Raw genomic sequence first — 18,522 nt, 5'->3', positions numbered from 1 at the left:
AGGAGAAACGTAATTTATGTCTCATTTTACTCTGGAAAAACTGTACTTCTTATTTGTATATGTTTGGACATATTTGACATTTCACAATTTTTCGCCATAGTGCCCCTTTAACTCCGGTCCTTCTCGCGGCTCGCCTCTCCTCTCACTCTGGCCGCTGCGACTGGGATGATGACAGTGTGTGGAAATGACATTTGGCCAAAGGATGGGGGACCAGAGAAAGTCGGGTGATATCAGTACCAACCAATGCATATTCACTCAAGTTTCAGCGGGGAGTTCACTGGTAATGATCGATAACTGTCATTTTGAACTTGGTGTAATGTATCATGTGTGTCATACCTGGGGCTTTGTACAGCCCACCGTAGGCCTGGAGGTCCCCCGACGTCCTCCTGGCTCCTCTTCGTGTCCCGCAGGCGGCTGCGGTAACCGGCGACACTCGGGCCTAGTGTTGGGATGGTTACTTCCTGTTCTGAGGACGCTGGCCACTAGTACACGACACGTCATAGTGGTTGGCGGCCTGACACTCTGCACGGTTTACAGTTATAAAAACCGCGCACGCCTCAGACCAGGAATGAACCGTCCCGACGACAGTAGTCCCGAGTGTCGTCGGTTTCACGAGTCGACATCAGGACCCAAAGAGAAGCCATGAGGACGCCGGGGGACCTCATGGCCTACGGTGGGCTGTAAGAAGCCCCAGGTAAGTGAAATTTTTTATTTTAAGTTGAATTCGGAATCCCTTTAATACTTTAATATTTCTTTTCCAGAACTTTGGGATTGGAAATTATGACCTCAGCACTGGGCCTGCCAAGCGGGACATAGTCCGCAGGGTCCGGGAGATCCTGCGGACCGAACACCGCAGGGTCATGTCCACCCGGCAGGTCCAGATGCTGTGGTCGGATATGAAAAGGAGGGACCAGGACCTCATCCGCCGGGTCACGGAAGAAATAAGATGTAAGTCAGCTGACTATTAGTTGATGTACGTGTATCTAGGGCTTAATATGCTGCATCTATTTATCCTATAAAAATGTCATGGGCTGTGTGAATAGTAGAGTTGTGTAGTATATACAGTAAAAGGATCAGTAAGGTATTCATTATCAAAGCGCATCACTTTTCCCACATTTTTTTATTGTTATGGACTTATCCCAAAATGGGTTACCTAAATTATTTTTTGTGCTCCTGTGTGGGCATGGGCATAGTGATGATATTTGTGCAGTATTTGCTAATTGTTAGTTTTTGATAACCACTGATGATCGATCACCAGGCTTTTTTAGAAAGATTTGATAGGTGCTATCATCCATCAGGACCCTAGATCTTCTCCAGGCCCTATGCAACTGCCTAGGTTTGCCTTGTGGATGATTTGGTTCTGGTGCACAGCCATTTTAAGATCTCGCCAGTTATTCAGTTTTATTGATGCTTATGCTCTTGCTGGGCCACTCAAGGGCATACACAGAGTTGTCTCAAAGCCACTCATTTGATATCTTTGCTGTGTGGATTGATTTGAGACACACCTGTGGCTTCCTACAGCCCCATGGGCACGGATTGCTCTCACGCCACCATCCTCAGTCTTCTCCATCTTCTGTACCGGGTCCCGTTACTTCGGACAGTCGTAGTAAGTCTGTGCAAGTCAAATTTGCCCACTACGTATCTCCCAAAGAGATACGCCAAGAGTGCACTTGTCCTACGTCAGACTTTCCGTGACGTGCCCAAGTAACTGGACCAGGTGCAGGAGACTGAGGATGGCGTGGCGTGGAAGCGATGGAGGAAGTCCCATGTGTGTGTAAATCTTTTAGTTTATTTAATCTCTGGTTTCCCTTTAAAGTGAATTTTTACTGTGACGCCATTACAAAAATATTCATTTTTTTTTTTTTTTTTTTTTTTTGGCCACATTTAACCACTTAACGACCGCCCCCAGCCGATGGGCGGCGGCAAAGACCGGTCCCAAACGACCGCAATACGCCCATCGGAGGGGGCGGCTGCGGGAGTGGCTATGCGGCGATCGCGTCATTCGTGACGCGATCAGCCGCCGGGGACTGGCTCCGCCCCCCGTTCGCCGTAACCCGCCGGCCGTTCGGAAGCGCCGGCGGGTTACTGGCATCCGGATCGCCGCTGCAACAGTGTATAATAGGCTTTGTAATGTATACAAAGCCTATTATACTGGCTGCCTCCTGCCCTGGTGGTCCCAGTGTCCGAGGGACCACCAGGGCAGGCTGCAGCCACCCTAGTCTGCACCCAAGCACACTGATTTCCCCCCCCCTGCCCCCTGATCGCCCACAGCACCCCTCAGACCCCCCCCTGCCCACCCCCCAGACCACTGTTTGCACCCAGTCACCCCCCTAATCACCCATCAATCACTCCCTGTCACTATCTGTCCACGCTATTTTTTTTTTAAGTCCCTAATCTGCCCCCTACTCCCTCCTGATCACCCCCCCACCCCTCAGATTCTCCCCAGACCCCCCCCCAGACCCCCCCCCCCCCGTGTACTGTATGCATCTATCCCCCCTGATCACCTGTCAATCACCTGTCAATCACCTGTCAATCACCTGTCAATCACCCGTCAATCACCCCCTGTCACTGCCACCCATCAATCAGCCCCTGATCTGCCCCTTGCGGGCAATCTGATCACCCCCCCACACCAATAGATCGCCCGCAGATCCGACATCAGATCACCTCCCAAATCCATTGTTTACATCTATTCTCTCCTCTAAACACCCACTAATTACCCATCAATCACCCCCTATCACCACCTGTCACTGTTACCCATCAGATTAGACCCTAATCTGCCCCTTGCGGGCACCCAATCACCTGCCCACACGCTCAGATTGCCCTCAGACCCCCCCCCCTTATCAATTCGCCCGTGCAATATTTACATCTGTTCTCCCCTGTAATAACCCACTGATTACCTGTCAATCACCCATCAATCACCCCCTGTCACTGCCACCCATCAATCACCCCCTGTCACTGCCACCCATCAATCAGCCCCTAACCTGCCCCTTGCGGGCAATCTGATCACCCCCCCACACCAATAGATCGCCCGCAGATCCGACATCAGATCACCTCCCAAATCCATTGTTTACATCTATTCTCTCCTCTAAACACCCACTAATTACCCATCAATCACCCCCTATCACCACCTGTCACTGTTACCCATCAGATTAGACCCTAATCTGCCCCTTGCGGGCACCCAATCACCTGCCCACACGCTCAGATTGCCCTCAGACCCCCCCCCCCTTATCAATTCGCCCGTGCAATATTTACATCTGTTCTCCCCTGTAATAACCCACTGATTACCTGTCAATCACCCATCAATCACCCCCTGTCACTGCCACCCATCAATCACCCCCTGTCACTGCCACCCATCAATCAGCCCCTAACCTGCCCCTTGCGGGCAATCTGATCACCCACCCACACCAATAGATCGCCCGCAGATCCGACATCAGATCACCTCCCAAATCCATTGTTTACATCTATTCTCTCCTCTAAACACCCACTAATTACCCATCAATCACCCCCTATCACCACCTGTCACTGTTACCCATCAGATTAGACCCTAATCTGCCCCTTGCGGGCACCCAATCACCTGCCCACACGCTCAGATTGCCCTCAGACCCCCCCCCCCTTATCAATTCGCCCGTGCAATATTTACATCTGTTCTCCCCTGTAATAACCCACTGATTACCTGTCAATCACCCATCAATCACCCCCTGTCACTGCCACCCATCAATCACCCCCTGTCACTGCCACCCATCAATCAGCCCCTAACCTGCCCCTTGCGGGCAATCTGATCACCCACCCACACCAATAGATCGCCCGCAGATCCGACATCAGATCACCTCCCAAATCCATTGTTTACATCTATTCTCTCCTCTAAACACCCACTAATTACCCATCAATCACCCCCTATCACCACCTGTCACTGTTACCCATCAGATTAGACCCTAATCTGCCCCTTGCGGGCACCCAATCACCCGCCCACACCTCAGAACGCCCTCAGACCCCAGCCCTGATCACCTCGCCAGTGCATTGCTTGCATCTATTTCCCCCCTCTAATCACACCTTGAGACACCCATCAATCACCTCCTGTCACCCCCTAGCACACCTACCCATCAGATCAGGCCCTAATTTGCCCCGTGTGGGCTCCTGATCACTCGGCCAAACCCTCAGATCCCCCTCAGACCCCCTTCCGATCACCTCCCCAGTGCATTGATTGCATCTATTTTCCCCTCTAACCGCCCCCTGAGACACCCATCAATCACCTCCTGTCACCCCCCTAGCACTCCTATCCATCAGATCAGGCCCAATACATCCTGTCATCTAAGAGGCCACCCTGCTTATGACCGATTCCACAAAATTTGCCCCCTCATAGACCACCTGTCATCAAAATTTGCAGATGCTTATACCCCTGAACAGTCATTTTGAGAAATTTGGTTTCCAGACTACTCACAGTTTTGGGCCCGTAAAATGCCAGGGCAGTATAGGAACCCCACAAGTGACCCCATTTTAGAAAGAAGACACCCCAAGGTATTCTGTTAGGTGTATGATGAGTTCATAGAATATTTTATTTTTTGTCAAAAGTTAGCGGAAATTGGATTGTTATTGTTTTTTTCACAAAGTGTCATTTTTCACTAACTTGTGAGAAAAAATAAAATCTTCTATGAACTCACCATACCCCTAACGGAATACCTTGGGGTGTCTTCTTTCTAAAATGGGGTCACTTGTGGGGTTCCTATACTGCCCTGGCATTTTAGGGGCCCTAAACCGTGAGGAGTAGTCTAGAAAACAAATGCCTCAAAATGACCTGTGAATAGGACGTTGGGCCCCTTAGCGCACCTAGGCTGCAAAAAAGTGTCACACATGTGGTATCGCCATACTCAGGAGAAGTAGTATAATGTGTTTTGTGGTGTATTTTTACACATACCCATGCTGGGTGGGAGAAATCTCTCTGTAAATGGACAATTGTGTGTAAAACAAATAAAAAAATGTGTCATTTACAGAGATATTTCTCCCACCCAGCATGGTTATATGTAAAAATACACCACAAAACACATTATACTACTTCTTCTGAGTACGGCGATACCACATGTGTGACACTTTTTTGCAGCCTAACTGTGCTAAGGGGCCCAAAGTCCAATGAGTACCTTTAGGATTTCACAGGTCATTTTGAGACATTTGGGTTCAAGACTACTCCTCACGGTTTAGGGCCCCTAAAATGCCAGGGCAGTATAGGAACCCCACAAGTGACCCCATTTTAGAAAGAAGACACCCCAAGGTATTCTTTTAGGTGTATGATGAGTTCATAGAAGATTTTATTTTTTGTCACAAGTTAGCGGAAATTGATATGTATTGTTTTTTTTTTCACAAAGTGTCATTTTCCGCTAACTTGTGACAAAAAAAAAATCTTCTATGAACTCACCATACTCCTAACAGAATACCTTGGGGTGTCTTCTTTCTAAAATGGGGTCACTTGTGGGGTTCCTATACTGCCCTGGCATTTTAGGGGCCCTAAACCGTGAGGAGTAGTCTAGAATCCAAATGCCTCAAAATGACCTGTGAATAGGACGTTAGGCCCCTTAGCGCACCTAGGTTGCAAAAAAGTGTCACACATGTGGTATCGCCGTACTCAGAAGAAGTAGTATAATGTGTTTTGGGGTGTATTTTTATACATACCCATGCTGGGTGGGAGAAATCTCTCTGTAAATGGACAATTGTGTGTAAAAAAAATCAAATAATTGTCATTTACAGAGATATTTCTCCCACCCAGCATGGGTATGTGTAAAAATACACCCCAAAACACATTATACTACTTCTCCTGAGTACGGCGGTACCACATGTGTGGCACTTTTTTGCACCCTAAGTGCGCTAAGGGGCCCAAAGTCCAATGAGTACCTTTAGGATTTCACAGGTCATTTTGCCACATTTGGTTTCAAGACTACTCCTCACGGTTTAGGGCCCCTAAAATGCCAGGGCAGTATAGGAACCCCACAAATGACTCCATTTTAGAAAGAAGACACCCCAAGGTATTCCGTTAGGAGAATGGCGAGTTCATAGAAGATTTTATTTTTTGTCACAAGTTAGCGGAAAATGACACTTTGTGAAAAAAAACAATTAAAATCAATTTCCGCTAACTTGTGACAAAAAAAAAAAATCTTCTATGAACTCACCATACATCTAACGGAATACCTTGGGGTGTCTTCTTTCTAAAATGGGGTAATTTGTGGGGTTCCTATACTGTCCTGGCATTTTAGGGGCCCTAAACCGTGAGGAGTAGTCTTGAAACGAAATTTCTCAAAATGACCTGTGAAATCCTAAAGGTACTCATTGGACTTTGGGCCCCTTAGCGCAGTTAGGGTGCAAAAAAGTGCCACACATGTGGTATCGCCGTACTCAGGAGAAGTAGTATAATGTGTTTTGGGGTGTATTTTTCCACATACCCATGCTGAGTGGGAGAAATATCTCTATAAATAGACAATTGTGTGTAAAAAAAATAAAAAAATTGTCATTTACGGAGATATTTCTCCCACCCAGCATGTGTATGTGTAAAAATACACCCCAAAACACATTATACTACTTTTCCTGAGTACGGCAATACCACATGTGTGGCACTTTTTTGCGGCCTAACTGCGCTAAGGGGCCCAAAGTCCAATGAGCATCTTTAGGCTTTACAGGGGTGCTTACAATTAGGCACCCCCCAAATGCCAGGACAGTAAACACACCCCACAAATGACCCCATTCTGGAAAGTAGACACTTCAAGGTATTCAGAGAGGAGCATAGTGAGTCCGTGGCAGATTTCATTTTTTTTTGTCGCAAGTTAGAAGAAATGGAAACTTTTTTTTTTTTTTTTTTTTTGTCACAAACTGTCATTTTCCGCTAACTTGTGACAAAAAATAAAATCTTCTATGAACTCACCATGCCTCTCACTGAATACTTTGGGATGTCTTCTTTCCAAAATGGGGTCATTTGGGGGGTATTTGTACTATCCTGGAATTTTAGCCCCTCATGAAACATGACAGGTGCGCAGAAAAGTCAGAGATGCTTGAAAATGGGAAAATTCACTTTTGGCACCATAGTTTGTAAACGCTATAACTTTTACCCAATCCAATAAATATACACTGAATGTTTTTTTTTTTTATCAAAGACATGTAGCAGAATAACTTTCGCGCTCAAATGTATAGGAAATTTTACTTTATTTGAAAAATGTCAGCACAGAAAGTTAAAAAAGTCATTTTTTTGACAAAATTCATGTCTTTTTTGATGAATATAATAAAAAGTAAAACTCGCAGCAGCAATCAAATAGCATCAAAAGAAAGCTGTATTAGTGACAAGAAAAGGAGGTAAAATTCATTTAGGTGGTAGGTTGTATGACCGAGCAATAAACCGTGAAAGCTGCAGTGGTCTGAATGGAGAAAAAGGCTCTGGTCCTTAAGGGGCGAAAAGACTGTGGTCCCGAAGTGGTTAAGGTTCACTTTAAGTAGGGTTTTTTGGAACCTTATTTTAAAAAAAAATCAAAATAATAGTAGTTTGAGTACAATTATTTTATGACACACCCATTTTATGACATATTTACTTCCGATTACATTATTTATTTTTTTATATTACAGCTGGAAATGCTCCTCCACCAGCACAGGGCCCACAGCCACGCCGCGCTGCCAGACCCAGCTCCCGCTCCTCCTCTCCAGGGCCGTCTCACCACAGTGAGCGGCGGCGCGCCGCAACCCTGCAATATGGTAAAAATCTTGCACTGTATAATTAATATATCTCATATATATTAGGTTAACTGAAGTCCAGTTCCATTTCCATTACATGCGGTACGATGTGGCACACCGCCGGTGTCGGAATCCATTGCACTTCAGTGGAATAGTTTCAATTGCGTGCAGGTTATGCGGAGCGGTGTAGACTGATCAAATAATCGTCTATATCGCATCACTTCTATAGTGGAACAGGGCCCAAAATGTTATTGTATAAGCTTTACACATGACAGTTTTTTTTTATTTATTTATTTATTTATTTTTTTTACATGTAAAATGTATAATCATTGTATCAATCAGGTTAACCTATTTTCCCCATTCTTTCCACAGTTTCTCTATCCGCTTACCTCCAATTGAGACGCGAAGTCCGGAGGCTGAGGCGAAGGCAGAGGAGGCATGAACGGGCGGTGCCAGCGAGGGACTTCACGATCCTCCAGCAGCAGGTGATGGAGCTGCGGGAGCTGACTGCGAGCCAGCGGGAGGAGATTGCCCAGCTAAGGGGCACCGGCGGCAGGCGTGACTAATTTTTTTTTTGTTTTTGTTATTTTTTATGTAAATAGTTATATTTTATTTCTGTTTTTGTGGCATCATAAATGCTTTGCAGTATACTTTTGTTGTACCGAGTGGTTATTTCTGTCAATGTTTCTCCTTTTTTTGCAGATTTACTGGCTAATTGATTTACCAATCATTTTTTCAATCATTTTTCCAATCAATTTCGAGTAACTTCTATCAGGAAATTGATCAGAAAAATGATCAAAATCAGATTGGATCTGTCAAAATTTAGGTATCGATTCGATAGATAAATTTTGGCAGATTCAATCTGATTTCGATCATTTTTCTGATCAATTAAAATGATTGAAAAAATGATTGGAAAATTAGTCGACCAGTAAATCTGCAGAAAAAATTATCAATATATTCCCAGCAAAAGGGGACATTTGTGGGGGGATTTAGGCTGGTTTGTAGGCATAAAAATACTTACCCAGCCAGTAGCCAATGCCACTAGGCAGAATTGAGTAAGTGAAAATGCGGCAGAAGGGAGAACTGTGGCACCTTTGAAGGGACCACAGCATGGTTGTAATTCTGCCCAAAAAAATTGAGTAGGAATCTGTGTGTGGGGTGGACCCTGGCGGTGTCCAGCACTAACATAGAATTGAGTAGGAGAAAATGCGGCAGAAGGGAGAACTGTGGCACCTTTGACGGTACCACAGCATGGTTGTAATTCTGCCCAAAAAAATTGAGGAGGAATCTGTGTGTGGGGTGGACCCTGGCGGTGTCCAGCACAAACACAGAATTGATTAGGAGAAAATGCGGCAGAAGGGAAAATTGTGGCACCTTTGACGGTACCACAGCATGGTTGTAATTCTGCCCAAAAAAATTGAGGAGGAATCTGTGTGTGGGGTGGACCCTGGCGGTGTCCAGCACTAACATAGAATTGAGTAGGAGAAAATGCGGCAGAAGGGAGAACTGTGGCACCTTTGACGGGACCACAGCATGGTTGTAATTCTGCCCAAAAAAATTGAGGAGGAATCTGTGTGTGGGGTGGACCCTGGCGGTGTCCAGCACTAACATAGAATTGAGTAGGAGAAAATGCGGCAGAAGGGAGAACTGTGGCACCTTTGACGGGACCACAGCATGGTTGTAATTCTGCCCAAAAAAATTGAGGAGGAATCTGTGTGTGGGGTGGACCCTGGCGGTGTCCAGCACTAACATAGAATTGAGTAGGAGAAAATGCAGAAGAAGGGAGAACTGTGGCACCTTTGACGGGACCACAGCATGGTTGTAATTCTGCCCAAAAAAATTGAGTAATAGAAAATGTTCAGCATTCATTAGCAGCATATGTGAGGCCATTGGACCTGACAGGAGGAACCACGGGCAAAAAATCTGAATATTTTCCGTATACAGGGAAACAAAAAAGTAATAATATCCTTTCAGGTGTGCCACAACACCTGCATAGACTTTATACTGATAACAATAGGATATATGTAGCAAACAACTGCAGAAACTTGAGGAGTTTATATAGAAAAATACAAAATATTTTTATTGAAGACAACAGTTGTGCAAAAATATTTCTAAAAAGTATCTGTCAGGAAACCTTTTCCATAGCAGAGAATGTCAAAAAAGCATCAGTTGTTGTTAACATCAAGATTAGTGCAGTTGTGCAAAATGAGGCGACAACGTCAACTTGCTTCGGGATAGACCCTTCATCAGGCTTCCACAAATAGAGACAAATCTGTATAGTTAACACATGTTCTTAATAAACATCTGGACGAAATGAAGCCAGGTATAACCACTCATCCAATTTTCAAACCCGGGAACCGCACAAGGCAGGAGCTGGAGAGGAATTCCTCTCCAGCTCCTGCCTTGTGCGGTTCCCGGGTTTGAAAATTGGATGAGTGGTTGAGTGGTTATACCTGGCTTCATTTCGTCCAGATGTTTATTAAGAACATGTGTTAACTATACAGATTTGTCTCTATTTGTGGAAGCCTGATGAAGGGTCTATCCCGAAGCAAGTTGACGTTGTCGCCTCATTTTGCACAACTGCACTAATCTTGATGTTAACAACAACTGATGCTTTTTTGGCATTCTCTGGCTCTGCTATGGAAAAGGTTTCCTGACAGATACTTTTTAGAAATATTTTTGCACAACTGTTGTCTTCAATAAAAATATTTTGTATTTTTCCATATAAACTCCTAAAGTTTCTTCAGTTGTTTGCTACATATATCCCATTATTAGTATAAAAAATTTCAAAAGAACCAAGACAATATTAAGAGTTGGTAATGGTAACTATAAGTCTGACACAATTTAAATTCCCAGGCAGGCAGCCACTTCATTTCCCCCTGTCGCTTACAGGAGGGGCCAGGAACTCACCTTCCACCCAAGTCTGGTTCATTTTGAGGAAGGTAAGTTTGTCCACAGAGTCGGTGGACAGCCGAGAGCGCTTCTCCGTGACCACGCCACCAGCCGCGCTAAAGCATCTCTCGGAGAGGACACTCGAAGGGGGGCAGGCCAGGACTTCGAGGGCATACTGGGCAAGCTCTCGCCAGAGCGTCAGTCTCCTGACCCAGTACTCCATGGGCTCCACAGGGCTGTCAGTGTCAAGCCCGCTAAATGACCCCATGTATTCAGAGACCATGCGGGAAAGTTGCTGCTGCTGGTTGGAGGAGGATTCTGTGTCTGGCACCTCTTCTCTGGGCAGCTCCACTGCATATAAGCTTTTTGTAAGGCTTAGCAGGTCTCCAAGGCGGTGGATGCTGCTGCTGGTGGTGGTGGATGCAGGTGCCTGTTGCTGGGATGGCGGAACAGCAACAGTGGGGGTGGTGGAAGGCAGCGGGAACGCTTCTTGCAGTCTTCGCACAAGTGCTTCCTGCAACTCCTTTGTGCGTCTTGCGGTGGCGGATGGCTCCATAAACTGTCCTAGCTTCCCCTTCAGACGTGGGTCCAGGATCAAGGAAATCCAAATGTCCTCCCTTTCCCGCATCTGTCTCACCCGGGGATCTCTGCGAAGACACCGCAACATGTGGGCAGCCATGGGGAAGAGGCGGGCTGTGTCTGCAAAATGTGGCTCGTCGCCCTCCAAGATAATATTGGAAGTCACCTCTTCTTCCTGCGCAGTGTCCTCCTGAAGACGCCAACCCCGCACAATGGAAGCGGCACTCTGCAGCTCCCCCTCATTCTCTATGTTTGGGACCTCCAACTCCTCCCCCACTGCCTGAAGGTCACAGTCCTCCTCCTCCTCCTGCTGTAGCTGCTCCACTTCTAGCTGGCTCACGGCTTCCTCTCCTGCTTCCATCAGATTACACAACGCCCTGTCCAGCATGCAGACCAGGGGCACCCATTCGCAAAGCGATGCCCGATCTCGGCTCACCATCTTAGTTCCCTGCAGGAAGGGACCCAAGACCAGGCACACTTGCTGAATTTGTGACCACTGATCAGCAGAAATCACAGGCAACCTGTTGGAGGCGGAGGTCTGCGTCCGGGGGATCCTTTTATAATTTACATCATAGATGTACTTGTCGACTGCCTCCCTATGCTGAAACAGCCGCTGCAGCATCGCCAGGGTTGAGTTCCATCTAGTGGGTACATCAATGATGAGGCGGTGTGATGGCAGGCCCTTGTCGTGCTGCAGGTCGGCCAGGGTTGCAGTGGCAGTTGCAGATTTTCGGACATGCCTCACCACCTTGCGTGCCGTTTCCAGCAGCTGTTCCATCCCCGGGTAGGTGCGCAGGAAACGCTGCACCACCAAATTGAGGACGTGGGCCAAGCAGGGGATGTGCTCCAGGTCTCCAAGGTGGACAGCTGCCAGTAGGTTGGAGCCGTTGTCCGACGCCACGTTCCCCACTTTCAGTCCTCTGGGGGTCAGCCAACTCTCCTCCTGCTCCTTGAGGACTTCCAGAATATATTTCCCTGTCAGCTTCTCCTTCCCCAGGCTGACCAATTTTAGGAGTGCTTGGCACTGCTGAGGCTTCATGCTGCTGCTGAGGCAGGCTTGCTTGCAGGGTGTAGAAGGAATGTGATCCAAGGAGCCTGCTGCATCCCCCTTCAACGCACGTGGTGGCACCACTAACTGGCCTGCTGCTGCAGAGTTCTCACCCACTTCCATCAATGTCACCCAGTGGGCAGTAATTGACAGGTAGCGGCCTGTTCCAAATCTGCTGCTCCAGGAATCCATAGTAATGTGAACCCGCTCACCCACAGTGTGTTCGAGTGAACGGGCCACATTTTTTACCACAAAAGCATGCAGTGCCGGGATTGCTGTTCGGGCAAAATAATGCCGGCTGGGGATTTCCCATTCTGGGATTCCAAACTGGAGCAAGGCCCGCATAGCACTCCCTTTATTGACCAGGGAATATGGCAGGAGTTGGGAGCACATGGCTTGGGCCAGCAGGCCATTCAGCTTCCGGATGCGCAAGTTTCTAGGAGGCAGAGGCTTGATGTTACGCCCAAAATTGTCACTTACTAAGGTCTGGCGAAGCCTTGCCGAGGAGTGAGCAGAGGAAGGAGGAGAGGAGAACAATGAGGGCTGGCTGGCCTCACCAGCCTCAATGTCTGTGGCATGAGCTGCCGAGGCCGCACTGGAGAGAGAGGATGTTCTTTGTATGAATTGCCCTTGCCGATGACCATGAGGGAGGGATGATGCTGCTGCTCCTCCTAAATGCTGCACGATGGTTCTTGTGCTCTCACCACCCGCTTTCTGTTCCTGCAGCCTCTTAAAAATGACATAATCATTTCTGTGCTTCGTCTTCAGGTGGGTCTGCAGGGATGAGGTGGTACTCTTTTTCCCACGGCTCAGTACTTTATTGCAGGTGTTGCACACTGCAAACGTCTTGTCTTTTGGAGACACCTCAAAAAAATTCCAGATGGGGGATGTAAGATTCCCCTTCTGGCTTGAAGCGGGTGCGGCAGCTCTGCCTGAGAGTTGCGTGGTGGTGCTGCTGCTTGTGATGGTGGTGCTGGCTGAAGCTGAAGGCTGTGGCTCCTGCCTTCCACGCCCACTTCTGGACCTGCCCGTGCCTGACATGTGGCGATGCCCACGCTGCTGTGACTCGTCCTCCTCTGAGCTGCCTTCAGAGAACTCGTCATCAGGCAAATAAGGTGAATGTTCCTCCTCATCAATAGACAAATCCTCTCCTCCTGACCCAAACACCTCTTCCTCCACACACATAATCACATTCCCCTCCGCCTCCTCATAAGAATGTTCTGCTTGTAGTGCATCATCGTGCACAACAGGAACCATCATGGCATCATCGACTAACACACCCATCAAGACATTTTCACTCGCTGGACTCAACGGCGGAATGGTGTCGTCCTCAGAGGGATTTTCAATGACTGCTGGGGTGGACACAACAGAAAGCGGGGGGCATTGGCTGCTGCTGCTGCTGGCGGTCACAGACGTCTGTGAACTAATGGGCTCTTCATGCACATCAACCTCCGTCATCATCTCCACCACTGCCTCTGAGTGCCTCTCCACATTGGCACCACGGTTGCTGAAAATGGATGCCATTCTCATTGGCAATGGCATATGCTGTGATGATGCTGTTTGACGCCTGGATCCATCCCCTTGTGCTCCTACAGCTGAGCGCACTCTTCCTGCCCATGGAACAGTCCCAGAAGCGGTGGAACTGCCACTCCCTCTCTTCTTGGATCGTCCTTGTGCCCTTCCAGACATTCTTTGATATAACTGACAGTCAGTAAGTAATCACTGGCCAGTGGCTCCCGGCTAGTTAATACAGTACAGTAGTATATTACAGCAGCACAGAAACCTGCGTGCAGTGCCTGCCTGCACAGTAGCACAACAGCAGACACTAGCAGCACAGACAGTACACTCTGAACTACACTGACTAACTGACAGTCCGTATTCACTGGCTAGCTAATACAGTACAGTAGCATATATAATATATACAGCAGCACAGAAACCTGCGTGCAGTGCCTGCCTGACGCCTGCACAGTAGCACAACAGCAGACAGTGACACTAGCAGCAGCACAGTACACTCTAAACTACACTCACTAACTGACACAGTATAATCACTGGCTAGCTAATGCAGTACAGTACAGAAACCTGTGTGCAGTGCCTGCCTGCACAGTAGCACAACAGCAGACACTAGCAGCACAGTACACTCTGAACTACACTCACTAACTGACAGTGTAATCACTAGCTAACTAAATACAAGTAATATCAGCAATATGAGATCACTGTAATGAGCAAAAACGCTGGGTTTTTACACCAAAATGCCCTTGCTTTGTGACAGAATGGCCTGGAGATACTCTCAGATCACAGTCTCTATGCAAGGACTGAGTTTCTGAAAATGGCCGCTGGTTATATACAGGAGGGGAGGGCATAGCCTCCCCTCCTGTGATTGGTTGCTCTAGCCTGTGTCAGGGGCCTCTGATTGGCCCAGTGACATGTTTTGGGAAAAATCCGCATCACGGCCGCATCACGGCCGTGATTACGGGTCGTGACCTGTATTTTTGTACGCATGCCGTGATCCGGATTTGACGCGATGCCGTGATCCATGCGGATCACGGCATGCGGATCACGGCCTTCGTGATGCGTAAAAACGGCCGTGAATCACGCATACCCGTGATCACGACCATTCGTGATAGCACCACTGCTCGCACGTGGCGCGGCCTATTCCAGTCAAGCACAAGGGAGCTCAAACCATGCCAGCCACTGATGAGGAGGAGAAAGCCTCGGGCTATGAACACTCGGGCTTTGAGCTGCCGAGATCACCTTACAGCAAAAATCTCCAGGACGGGTGGGCCTTATCCGGCAGGACTTAGACCGCATCCGCAAGCAGCTTGTGGACAATGAGCTGTGGATTTCGGCAGTGGAAGATGTGGCCTCGCGACTGGGAATGTGCAGGACTTGCAGCAGGGGGTGCAATATCTGCATCATCCGTTTACTGGAGGACGAGGAGGGGAGATCACCCTCTGAGTTCACTGAGGGCCTCATCAAACAGGTACTCCTGCAGACCATCCTGTCAACCTTCTTCACTGTGGAGCGGGCTCACCATATCCCTTTCCCCCTCTGCGTCCATTTATATTAAAACTTTTACATTTCTGCATCCCAGACGCCATCTTAGCGGAGGCAAGGAAGGTTGGGCCTATAAATCACGGTGGCTCCAAGCTCCTCTTTTTCCCAGATTACACTGCAGAGACGCAACGCTTAAAGAAAATCTGTAATGAAAAAAACTACCCTGGAAGGTACTCACCTCGGGTGAGGGAAGCCTCCGGATCCTAATGAGGCTTCCCCCGTCCTCCTCGGTCCCACAGCGGCGGTGAAAATCCTCCCGGAGCGGCAGCAATGTAAATATTTACCTCCCGGGCTCCAGCGCAGGCGCAGTATCCGCTCTTCTGACGAAGATACTCGAAAATAGCCGATCTCCGTCGGGCTGCTCTACTGCGCAGGCGCAAGTCTCCTGCACCTGCTAAGCAGTGCGTACCCGACGGAGATCGGCTATTTTTGCCTATCTCCGTCAGCCGCAACAGCGCCCCTGCTGGAGCCAGAAAAGGTAAATATTGCACAGGCTGTCGGATTTGTCGCCTGTGCGTTCCGGGGGCTGCAGCAAGACCGCCGTGGCACACAGGAGGACGGGGAAGCCTCGATAGGGTCCAGAGGCTTCCCTCTACTGAGTTGAGTACCTCCCAGGGGAACTTTTTTTCAGTACAGGTTTTCTTTCATGAAATCGTTTGATGGAGTGAGAGCCCAGCTTTGTAGCAAGAATATCAAATATTCCACCATCTTTCCTGCTAAGCTGCGAGTCTAGGATAGGGAAACTGTCAGCTTCTTTATTAATCCTGTGGAGGCGTCTGCCTGGCTTGACGCTGATTTGATTTTTGTGGCCGTATAGTAATGTATTTCTACACTGGGCTTTATGTTTCCACTTGCCTTTTTCGTAAGACTTTTACCATTTACCTCTATTGTTTCCTGATATACTCTGTGGTTCTGGCCTATCCTAACTTGTTGCCTGTGCCCGGGCTATGACTCTCACCTGATTTTGTGTATGAGGCACAAACTACTACAGTGGGTCTCTTTTTCTTTAGGAGTTCATTATCCACCCCCAAGGCACCCTTGCTGGACAGCATGCTGGCTCAGGGCAGTTTGTTGCCAAGGAACAAACTAACACCACTCTATTTCTCCTGGGTTTGGTGCATAGGCGGTTGAGAGACATATCTTGGATATAGCCCACCAAGTTACGTGAACGATTGGCTCCTGATTTATCTGAGCTGTAAGTTGCTTCAGGTTGGGGAAGTAACAGGGAGTGGTAGTGAGAAAAAATGGAGCGGGATTTCTTGATTCAGTGCGCCTTGCTATTTCTGTGGCCCTGCCATGGGTGTCCACAGGTTGTCAGCTCCTCGAGTCATAGTGCCCACTTGGCTAATATCTTCTCTGTGCTGTAGCCATGGCACCTGATGACTAAACTATGTCAATTATTTTTTGGAATGTAAGGGGAATAAATAATAAGAACAAACGCTCCTTGGTTTTTTAACTACCTTAAGCAGCGTCGCCCTCACATGTGTCTGTTGCAGGAAACGCACCTGCAGGGCAGCCCTATGCTTGCGGTGAAAAAAACCAGGGTATTCGCACATTATCACTCTACTTCCTCATCATACTCCTGAGGGGTTTGAATTTTCATAAACAAATCTCTGACGTTTGAGCTGCTGGCTGTAAAGCTGGACCCCTGGCGGCAGGCAGTGGTGCTCAAATACCCCTTTTTAAAATTCGAGTTTGGTCGAATTCGAATAGTAAATTATTCGAGGTCAGTCAAATATTCGAGTCGAATAATTTTTACTATTCGATTCGACCTCGGACTTCGAGCTCACTATTCGAGTCGGTATTCGAGCTCATTATTCGAGCTGACTATTCGAATTGGCCTTAAATAGCTTCCAACACTTGTTTTGAGGGTGAATGATGCAAGAAACATCTTTTTTTCCAAGTAACAACAGCAAGTGATTATGTGGGGATGTTCCTTTAAAAAAAAAAAGGTGGAAAGAGAAGTTGTGTCCAGAATTTTGTTCAGTACTGTATATACTTCTTCTTCTTCTTCTTCTTCTTCTTCTTTATCTTCTATATCTTCTTCTTCTTCTTCTATATCTTCTTCTATATCTTCTTCTTCTATATCTTCTTCTATATCTTCTTCTTCTTCTTCTATATTGTCTTCTTCTTCTTCTTCTTCTTCTTCTTCATCTTCTTCATCTTCTTCATCATCATCTTCTTCTTCTTCTTCTTCATCTTCTTCTTCTTCATCTTCTTCTTCTTCATCTTCTTCATCTTCTTCTTCATCTTCTTCTTCTTCATCTTCTTCTTCTTCTTCTTCTTCTTCTTCTTCTTCTTCTTCATCTTCTTCATCTTCTTCTTCTTCATCTTCTTCATCTTCTTCATCTTCTTCTTCTTCTTCATCTTCTCCATCTTCTTCTTCTTCTTCATCTTCTTCATCTTCTTCTTCTTCATCTTCTTCATCTTCTTCTTCTTCTTCATCTTCTTCATCTTCTTCTTCTTCATCTTCTTCTTCTTCTTCATCATCTTCTTCATCTTCTTCATCTTCTTCTTCTTCTTCTTCTTCATCTTCTTCATCTTCTCCATCTTCTTCTTCTTCATCTTCTTCTTCTTGATCTTCTTGATCTTCTTTATCTTCTTCTTCTTCTTCTTCTTCTTCTTCTTCTTCTTCTTCTTCATCTTCTTCTTCTCCTTCTTCTTCATCTTCTTCTTCTCCTTCTTCTTCTTCTCCTTCTTTTTCTATATCGTCTTCTTCTTCTTCACTTATTTCTCTTTTAAAAATTTTTTTTAAAGAAATGCAGCTATTTTTGAGCGTAACAAATAGCTGGTGGCGCACGCATGTTGGAAGCGCCATTGTATGTGCTCCCTGGCAGTGGAAACACACAGACAGCAGGAGGTAAATTCAGCAGCAGGAGGAGGAGGATGAGTGTGTGGCAGCAGGCAGTCAATGAGGCAGGCAGCGTGACATAATAGCCCTGGTACCTAGCGGTGATACCAGGGCTGTAAATAAACACAGCAGGCAGGAGGTCCCAGACAGCGTTCGTGCAGCCCACATCGTGTCCAATACACAACTGGGACAACACAGTTTTCAACCCGGGCACCTCAGAAAAATTAAAAAAAAAATTTTTAATGGTTTTTTGGTTTTGTTTGTAAAACAAATTACACAGATATATAGCTATTTTTTGACGTAATAGCTGGTGGCAGAGTGGCAGCAGAATGTAATTCTGTGTACCCTGGCAGTGGGAAACACAGACCGACAGCAGCAGCAGCAGGAGGAATGGAGGAGT

At 47.1% G+C, this 18,522-nt stretch overlaps 2 protein-coding genes across 2 annotated transcripts in view; both read left to right on the top strand.

Moving 5' to 3' along the window:
- LOC137541261 (mast cell protease 1A-like) overlaps positions 1-8,264 on the top strand; it is a 144,925-nt gene extending 136,661 nt beyond the window's left edge. The window contains exons 5-6 of the mRNA XM_068262517.1: positions 762-948; positions 8,071-8,264. Coding sequence (XP_068118618.1) covers positions 762-948; positions 8,071-8,264 — 381 coding nt within the window. The remainder of the gene's footprint in view (positions 1-761; positions 949-8,070) is intronic.
- A 9,022-nt stretch (positions 8,265-17,286) lies between these two features.
- Positions 17,287-17,958, top strand: LOC137558477 (uncharacterized; the record flags this gene model as incomplete). The annotated part of the gene is given in 1 exon segment (XM_068271745.1): positions 17,287-17,958. A coding segment is annotated over 1 exon segment (672 nt), but the record flags the coding sequence as incomplete, so codon positions are not given.
- Between the last annotated feature and the right edge of the window lie 564 nt (positions 17,959-18,522).

The sequence above is a fragment of the Hyperolius riggenbachi genome, chromosome 1, assembly GCF_040937935.1.
Source record: "Hyperolius riggenbachi isolate aHypRig1 chromosome 1, aHypRig1.pri, whole genome shotgun sequence".
Taxonomy (NCBI): domain Eukaryota; kingdom Metazoa; phylum Chordata; class Amphibia; order Anura; family Hyperoliidae; genus Hyperolius; species Hyperolius riggenbachi.
The sequence above is the reverse complement of the archived record's forward strand: the minus strand, read 5'-3'. Positions and strand labels throughout refer to the sequence as shown.